At 36.8% G+C, this 10017-nt stretch overlaps 1 protein-coding gene across 2 annotated transcripts in view; it reads left to right on the forward strand.

Annotated features, from left to right (window-relative positions):
- onecut2 (one cut homeobox 2) overlaps positions 1-9545 on the forward strand; it is a 29614-nt gene extending 20069 nt beyond the window's left edge. Inside the window, exon 2 of one of the 2 annotated variants that reach the window (XM_082141673.1) lies at positions 1506-1759. In XM_082141673.1, coding sequence (XP_081997799.1) covers positions 1506-1614 — 109 coding nt within the window. In that variant the 3' untranslated portion in view covers positions 1615-1759. Of the gene's footprint in view, positions 1-1505 lie in introns of both variants that reach the window. The other variant, XM_082141672.1, reaches the window with a different exon arrangement.
- Positions 9546-10017: the final 472 nt, after the last annotated feature.

Raw genomic sequence — 10017 nt, forward strand, 5'->3', positions numbered from 1 at the left:
TACTAGCTCAATATTTCTAAAGTCAGTAGAAGAAAATGAACTAATAAATACAATAAATAAATTTAAAAATAAATAGAAAATCTACAGATTTTAAAGATATAGACATGGCACTAGTTAAGGATGTTATGACATTTGTTGTAAAACCATTAAACCTATATTTTCAATTTATCTCTCCAAACTGGTGTTTTTCCGGACAACATGAAAATAGCTAAAGTCATTCCCATCTACAAAAATGGTGACAGCCATTCACTCTCAAACTATAGACCAATCTCTCTCCTTCCACAATTTTCAGATTAAATCTACTCCTTATGAGCTCAGAGGAACACTCATGTTCAGTAAACCACAGTCTGCACAATCTGTCTGTTCAGGGGGTTAAACTGTGGAATAGTCTCGACGATGAACTGAAAACATGTAAATCCATAGTTAGCTTTAAGAAATTAAATAAATAAAAAGATTACATTATACAAAGCTGAATGAATTTAGCTTCTTTTTCTTTTAGTCATTCTTTATGTACGCAAGATGACTTTGGTGTTTGGTGTTTTGGTGTTGTGTGTAAAATAAATGAAATGTAAAAAGGATCTGCGCAATAAGTATGAGCTTCAGCCGACACCTTTTCAGTCAAGCTACTTTTTTTCATTGAAAAATATTGTTTACACTGTAATTGAATTTTTATTTCTATGTTTGCTTGTAAATTCGTTTTTCTTTTTTCTTTCTTTTGAAGTTGTCCGAAATAAACTAAACTAACTAACTAAATAACTAACTTCCTCTTCGCCTTTTTTTTTTCTTTAAAAAACTCCTCTTAGACCGTTTGTCTGATTTTCACCAAATTCGAGCCAGATCATCTTCAGACCATGCTGGCAAAAAGTTGTGAATTTCGAGTCAATAGACTAAATTTCCGCGTACCGCGGCATATCATCGAATTTGATGGCACACTGCCAAAATACATCTGAGGCTGTATCTCTGGAAAGATTTGATATGTTGACACCAAACTTAATGCATGGAGTTGTCATCCAACCTTGACCACACCACATCAATTTTGTGTCAGCGCCACCTATTGGTCAAAAGTAACTAACAATTATGTCACATCCTAGACAGCAACAACGCTGATTCCACGTGTGCCAGATGTGGGCCGGATCTGGGCCGACACTATGTTGCTGTCTGGGATTACAAGTGATTGTATTTATGGGCTTTCAACTTAAAACGGTCTCTAAATGTCTTCACTCATTGTTGTAGTTGGTCTGATGCTCATTGTCTTGATTTTTAGCTCCTCCTTTTCCCTATGGCCCCTTATTTGCTGCATGCAGCTATATTGTTTTTATGTAATTGTAATCTAATTGTAAGTGGTGCAATAAACCTCTGGGCTGATCCTCATTTCAAAGTAATAGAATGCAAGTTCCCCCCCCCCCAAATGCATAAATATAAATGTGTCATATACATGTGATTGATTCTAACGTGTTTATTCTCTGTCTCTTGTGTCTCCTTTCTAACAAACGAAACCCCCGAAGCGTGCAAAAGAAAAGAGCAGGACCCGAGCAAAGACAGGAGCAATACACCAAAGAAATCGCGGCTGGTTTTCACAGACCTGCAGCGAAGAACACTTCTGGCCATCTTTAAAGAGAACAAGCGCCCGTCCAAAGAAATGCAGCTGACCATCTCGCAGCAGCTGGGACTGGAACTGAACACTGTAAGCAACTTCTTCATGAACGCCCGCAGACGCAGCCTGGACAAATGGCTGGACGAGGGAAGTCCGGGCAACACGTCGTCCACCTCCAGCACTTGTACCAAAGCGTGATCTCGGGGGGAGGGGGGGTGGGATGGGATGGGAACGTGGGATCGGGATGAGGGTCCCGTGCACCGGGGAGGGTGCAAACTTTTTAAGAGGAGAAAATCGTTCTGAAGGGCAACGAGGGGAGAGAAACTGCTTACCGGCTCAATGCTTACGGTTGGAAACACACAAATCCAAAGAGCGAAACGTCAGGAAATAAAATATTGCTTTCTCTTCTCCGGTTCGAAGCAAGAATCATTCATCAGGAATGAAAAATTAAAGCAAATCAAAAACATTGTTAACTTTCCATTTGGCTTTGAACTGAAGAGAAGACAAAGGGTTTGCATTTCACATCTGCATTCACTCTAAATTAGCTTTGATTTTCATTTCCTGAAGTGCGTGTGTGTGTGTGTGTGTGTGTGTGTGTGTGTGTGCGTGCGTGTGTGAGTGTGTGTGTCGAGATGTTTTAAACTACAAGGGTAAATCTCATAAACACACGTCCAGGTCACATTTTATGAAATTCAATGCAAAATTTTTGTCTTATTTTCCAGTACAATTTTTTCAACATTATTAAATCAAGACAAAATATCTGTCAATGGGGTCAGAAAAAGAAAATTCAAAGAAATTATTTCAAATATAATTATAATAAAATATATTATTACTATTATTATATTATATATAATGATAAAATATACAAATATATTATATTAATATATACATATTATTTCTTATTTTCTTAATATCATATGATAATGTTTAGATATTTGTACTGGGAACAAGACAAAGAAAAGCATTTTTTTTGCAGCATCAATGGTGCAATGCATACAGACTTTTTTAATTATTATTATTATTATTAATTCCCATTAGTTTAAAAAGTATTAGATTCTCATTACTGTAATAGTTATTTTTATTGTAGTAATGAGAATGGGATTTTTTTTACTTCTGCATTATGGCAATGGGAATTCATTTATTAAACAAAATATTCATGAATTTTGGAGAGACATATGGCAGGTTTTTGTGAGATTCACCCATGATAGCAGCACAGGTTTAAGTTGGCATTGGGTTGCAGGTTTTTCTAACACACTGAACTAGAAAAACACCTGTCAGAAGCACAAAGCACAACAAACACGAACAAACATCTCTCACAACGTTATTGGCCGGCCGGGTTTGTGAGCACAATCCTGAAGCACATTCAATTTGCAATAGAACAGGGGCTGGACCACACCGATTGTTCTTCTTTGGTTTAAAAATAACTCAGGATGATACCGCCGAAGAATGAGCTTCTGTTTCTCAAACACTCTAGATGAAATGACAGTGCAAACACACACACACACACACACACACACACACACATGCATCAGCTTCACGTTGTCACGACTGTAACTGTATTATGCTAAGAAACCAAACTGGCATTGGTGATCAGGGCCTTTACTAGAGTTTAAGAGGACAATCTCCACACCAACGCCTACCAGTTTTGCTTTACCAAAGGTTCTTTCTCCCGTAGTTTTAGCTACTTTCCAATACAAAACCACTTTACTGAGCTCTTTCATATACTCATCTCAAGTTCCATCTCTCGTGCTCACTTATTATTGAACCGAGAGCCGGTAAGCAGTTCTCTCCCGGGTTACGCTTGAGGGCCTCTTCGGATCGCTCAAAACGGACATTAAAGACTTTTTCTATTTATTAACAAATCGACACCAAAGAAACTTTTTCTGCACCTAACTGTTCTGCAAACAAAGGACAACAAAGAGGAAAAAAACCACAAAAAAAAACAAAAAAAAAAAACACTGCAACGAACAAACAAAGACGACAAAGCGGGGAACGCCGAGCCGGCGTCTTTTGTTGTGTTCGGATCGGAGACATTGGAAAAAAAGGAAGCAGAATGGGATCGGAAGGGTTTTAAAGCGACGGAGCTTTTCCCACGGCATCGGCGGCTCCCGAATGATGCGTCTCTCAAACTAAGTTGAAGATTGTCTTTAATGTGTGCCTATGCAGTTTTTTCAACCCAAATGGAAAGAACAACAAGAACCTCATCAGCTACAATACCAAAGATTCAGAGTTACTCCCGCCGCAATTCCATTCCCACAATGCATCGGTGCGATGTTGCCTCTTTCCAAACATGGGACGTTTCGGGGTTCGGCTCTGCTTTGGGTTTCCCCCCCTGTAGTCGCATCCGTCTCACAGCTAAAACTAAAGGTGTAACTCAAGCCTGATGGGCATACCAAAGATAAACACCTTTAAGCACATGCAATCCCAAGTAGTTTTGTTTTCATATCCCAATGGATCAGTATACCAAAGAGTTGCACTCTTCCAGCCATCGTTGATCACATATGCACGTCGTTTCCGGGCGCCGAATCCCACGTTTCCCATGTTTGAGAGAGAGAGTCGTTAGCGTTATTGCAAGGCACCAATGCAGCTGGTACAGAATACATTATATTCCAACTGAAAAGCCAATAATCTGCCAAAAACGCTCACTTAATTCTGTAGAGAGGAAACTGCAGACTGTAGGTCGAATAGCTTTATCCTTTAGGTTTCTCTCTTTAAAAGCTTCTAGTCCAAAGATTCTCCAACGGAGAATTCATCTGCTCTTCACGACAGTCAGGTCTTTAGATACATGGGCCAAAGAGCTTTTCTTTGCTTGTCTTAAATTTCGCCAATGCCTCTGTACAATGTCTTACCCAGGTTTTGCAATATGTGATTTATTTATGTAATTTATATTTGCTATGATTGAACGTAATTTAAGTTGCCAAAACCCCTCCCCCTTTTTCCTGATTAGCTTGCCAAAGTTTACATTTACTTCTTTTGCATGTTGGACACCATCAGACTTATTTATTTATGACTAAATGTGCTAGAAGGTTGTTATTATTATTATTATTTGTTCTTGATTATTTAATAATGTTATTTAATTAGACGTAATTGTTTGGATGACTATTAGTGCATCAAAGATGCTCTGTTAATTTATTAGTTAGCTTTACTTTAAAAAGCAAGACAAAGGGTGTATTTAATTTTTCTTAGAAAGAATAATTCTGGAAACGTGTTAGCGATCAGGTTTTAGTTGCAACTCACATGTTTGTATGCTTGTATGTATGTCAAGATTTTATGTAAATCGTTTAGTTGCTTTTCTTTCGAATGAAAACAATCTGTCTTTGCGATCGATATTACGCGTTTTGTCGAAGGACAAGCACCGAATTTCAAGCCTGATGTTTTCGAGATCATATACGGGGCCACACGTTAACGGAGATCAACGCAGGACTCACCAAAGATAAAACCCACGGACGCTGAGAGGCCGTTTATTCATTGCTTCACTCGTAGAAGGACATAGAGGAATCCCTTAAAAACTAGAAAAAGCTGCTTCCAAGACTGACTTGTGTGTGTGTATAAAAGTCTTTCTATCTCTATAGTGAGAACCACAGAGGCTACCTCACTGAATTTTCCATTTGTAATTTTAATCGTGTTGATGAAACCAAAGATACCAAAGATTTCTTTTTTCTCGAGGACGGTCTGCGCTTGATGCCATGCTTGGGATATTTTGATAACTCGTTCCACTCTTTTCTCTCTTCTTCCTCTTTATTCAGACGTGAGTTCCTCCTCTCCTCGGAAAAATAAGTGCAATGGAGCGGATGGGACTCGACGTCGAGCTGTAGTTGTTGAGCGCTGTGCGGTTCTGATCGCCCGTAAAAGACCTTGATGCAAAAACCAACCCACTGAGAAAGATCTGTCTGGCACAGAAACATTAACGATCAAACGCAAACCACATGGGACATAATATTGAAACTAATGGAAATGTTCAGATATTCAATGTTTTGATGGGTTAAGTCAAAGCATCTCTCAGTGCAGTATTTTCAATCATATGCTTTATTACATTTATTTCCAAAAACACTGAAAACATTTTAAAACAAATTTCACTCAGAAATGGATAGTAAACCTTTACAAATAAATGACACCACATTGAATTAAACAAGTCGAAAGACTGAAATTATATTTTCTTGCAAAAACTACTCCAATAATCTTTTATTTACAACTTTGAAGAAAAAAACAACAACATTTTTACAGTGTACTACCTGCTTGGAAAAGTGCAATAAAATGCCATTTCAGACTTAGAAACTTTCTTTATCATGTCTTTTTTTCTAATACAAATATCAAATTCATAAATCAACATTGGCAAAATTAGTCGGAAAAATAATCAAGTTTTGCCTTTGAATTAAGTTTATCTTTTTGACGCAGTAAATGTATCTTGATTTAAGAATGTTTAGATATTTGTGCTAAAAAAAACAAGAAAAAAAAAAAACACGAAGAAGAAAACAGAAATTGTAGTGTAGACAATACCAATAGACATTCACATCCAAGCAAGTAAAATAGGTCTACATCAATTAGTCAAAGTTCTTACACCACATGTCGATAAAAACCAGTTTGGCGAACCTTATTAAGTAAAAATATTCCCACATCTGAGTATTTTAAGTCATTTAAAATAAACTTTCTTAAAGATGTAAATCCATTCTGTTAAAAACACGTTGGTGTTTCTGTGCACGAAAAACTCCAAAACTTGTTTTCCAGTACGAATATCTAAAAATTGTTTGTAGGGAGTGAAATTTAAGGTTATAAATAATATTCTACGCCTTTAAATAGGATTTGGTGGATAATATCGCAAGAACAAGTTTGCGCGGCAGTTGTAATAGCGGGGAGAAAGACGAGACGCACTACTTAATCACCGCCAAATGTTAAATTAAACAAGTGTTGTGATCACCAGAGCTCCTCGTCAGTGTGTGTCCTCCATAAAGCGGCGATAAACCGGTCGACAGAATAAAGAACCCACAAAACTGCGCTGGGTAAGAACTTTAACTAGCATAGGCTAGCCTATAGCTAACTCACGCGCGTTACACATTCTTATGCGCCTTCACGTGCTATCGAAAATTTCATACTTCCCACTTCTGAAGTCGCGATTAAGTTCAAGTGCTTTGTTGTCGGAAATAACAGGAATTATGAAGGACACCAGGTTTATTCTTGCCTGTTTTTGGGAAAATCGTATTAAAGCCAAAATGATAATTAGCGTCCCATTCATTGACAACAATATAAACATTCACTACGCTGTTTAGCTAGCTTGCTGACGATTCTTGAATTTCTGTCAAATAAAGGCTATTTTCACTGTGTGTAAAACATACAATGCACTTCAAATGATTGGATATTATGCACTACTTTAACGACAAGGCGATGTAGCTGTTGTAGAAAAACCTAATAAAGAATATCAGTCACAGCAGCAGTCGTCCTCCCCTCCGCCATGTTTAAAGTTTATGGCATGCCCAACTTGGGTAACAAAATGATCTCTGTGCTTCCCGGTGGTAAATACGACTTGAGAGGGTGTTTATGTCCAATTTTTAACTAGGAAACTCGTATTTTACCATAATTCCGATAGCATGTGAAGGCAGCATTATTAACTTGCAAGCAAAATGACTACTTTTCTGAAATTAAGCGAGGTAATACGGAGCCCCTAAAGGGACATGGTGATAAAAAAAAAAAAAAAAAGAGATGGTAGGAAAGATTATATTTCAATGATTTTGCGTTCCCCCGAGAAACTTTGCATCCGCTTGCAAACTTTTAGGGTTACAATAAACAAACAATAAAGGTTTTGCGAGCGAAAGTAAGTTTATGCTTAAAACAAGAACAAATATCTGCCAATGGGGTCAGAAAATAGTGTTCGTTTGAATGGAGTTAAATTGGCAGATATTTGTTCTTGTTTTAAGCACGAACTCACTTCTCCAGTAAATCTTGATTTAAGAATATTTAGGTATTTGTACTGGAAAACAAGACAATTGAGGAAGAACATAATTGGATTACACTTTATTTCAATGGTCCACTATCTAATTACAAGTAACTTTGCAACTACATGTCAACTAACTCTCGAGTATCAGAGTAGAATATATAAAGTGGAGCATCAAAATATAATGTTACCAATTATTTTTTGCAGTGTGCATTGATTAAACCAAAACAGATTCTCTCCAAAGTCATATTGTTTTCATAAAGAATCCCCTGAAATAGACGTAGAGAGCGCTTTTGTTGTAAAGTATGAGATATTGTTGGATGAGTGCCTTGCTTGAACCAAAGCGAAGTTTCGACCTCTCTGTTTCTTCTTCTGTTAGTACCTCAGCGACCCCGGCGAACGCTGGTGTTATGGTGCTTTGCAATGCAATCCTGCAAAGAACAAAGAATAACTCTATACCAAAGGCTTTCTAGACTTCTCTTCTCTCTTCTCTTTCCTCTCCTTTGAATGGTTGCAAAGCTTTAAAAAAAAAGAAAAGAAAAGAAAAACCTTTGAGCATGTCGAGGGCGCAGACCGTGCTTTTCTTACCAAATTTTTCTCGGATATACCTCATAGAAGATAGTGTTAGGGTATTGTTATTATAGCGTATGTATTAAATTATTCACTTACTCTTATTTTTTAGTAACTGTGACTTAAGACAAACCAAGAAAAAAAGCTTTATACATCTTAAGTTGTGATTTTTGTAATAGCTGAGGTTCGCTTACCAAAAACACAATGCTTGTCTTTTTCTCTCTTGTTAATGTGACAACTTTCACAATTTTGTTCGTGGTGCAAGTTTTACGAAATTCTGATTTTATTCTTATTTTGTTGAAGGGTGGCTCATATTCTCAACAAGGATATTATTTTTGGATTGGGAAAGGTTGGTTGCTAGAATGAGCCTCAAGTTTACAGTTTTCATACTTCGGCATCGCTTCTGTTGTACAGTTCGCTTACATTTCATTTTCAACATCCATTTTTCTTCCCATTCTTTTCTCGTTCTGTGTGGAAATGTAGCATTACAGACATCATTCAATGCCGTAGACTTGATTTATGCATGAGTATCTTTACGGTTCTAGCTAGCGTGTAATGCATTGTCGTTAAATAGCTTTTAAGTTCTGGATCCGTCTCATTTTCATTTCTTTAACTGAGCCTCATTTTTTGCATGTTGGCCTGATCTAATTCTTGAAGAGTTCATCTCAGATGTGTATAGAAACGTTGTGCACTTGATCAGTTCGGTTTTCGATCGCACCGTGAGACTAAGTGAATCAGATTCACCCAAGATCGCTTTCTATTTGAACGAATCTTTCTGATCAAGTGTTTCGACTGTTAATCTTCCATTATCTCAGAAAAAGAAACCGATCAGCTGTATTTGTGTTTGGACTTAATTTTGACAGATAAGAACTTGTTTAGACGGTTTAACGGTCTGTACTTAATCATTCTGCTCTAGATGTGTCTACTATACCAATCCTGTCCAAAAATACAACAGCTAAACATCCTCAAAAACAGGATGAAATGTACCAGACAATCTACTACTAAAGTAAAAACACTTCATTCTTTTGAGAACGAAAGTCCACACAGACCTTGCAGGAGTTAAAGTGAGTTTTGACGTCTTGTGTTTTCAACTGAAGGAAATTCCAAAGATTGCGTTTAACTGGATGAAACGCTTGAACCGACTGCAGGATATTATGGACTGTATTCCAAAGATCTGCTTTGAAAATGGATTGGAAATGGATTATTTTCTTTGTCAGTTTCATCATTTGACATTTTGTTCATTTGTTGGTTTGTTAAATCATTATATTCATGTAAAAAAAATGGATTTGTTGTTGGAATCACAAGAGAAAATTGATCAAATTTTAGTTTTGCATTCATGATCAACGTCTTTGAAGCATTCAAAGTACATGTTCTTCCACAAAATGTTTGACCATAAATAAAGAGAACAAGTGATTTTATTCCGAAACCATTTGTTTTGGTCAGTCACAACAATAAGACCTGTCTCATGATGTAAATAAAAATGTTTGCATTGTTTCACAAGTCGAAACAATGAAATGTCCAAAGATTTCCATTTAAATAATCATTGACGAATCAACAGTAGTTTATAGAGTTGATTTTTCAGTGCATGTTGGTTCCGGAAGTATTTTCTCAATTCATTTCTCCCATAGGGATTTTTTAAAAGTCTTTGTTAAAGCGTTATAAGCCGTGAACCAAACCAACCAGCTACGAGGAGAATCACAACATTACTTTGGTTTTAAGCAAAAAAGTATTTGAAAATCAAACAAAAATACAAGACTGTGAACTTAACAGCTTTAGTGAGGGAAAGAACTACAATCCCATGAAGCATTGCAAACAACATAATCGAATAAATAAAAATGGAGAAATATAAATATGCATATATATTCAAGTATTTTGAAAGCGTAGGCACTCGAGTACATAATTCGCAGTGCTAGTGGGCGGAGCTAAC

This window comes from Leuciscus leuciscus (genome assembly GCF_965113295.1).
Source record: "Leuciscus leuciscus genome assembly, chromosome: 16".
In the NCBI taxonomy this organism is placed as follows: Eukaryota; Metazoa; Chordata; class Actinopteri; order Cypriniformes; family Leuciscidae; genus Leuciscus; species Leuciscus leuciscus.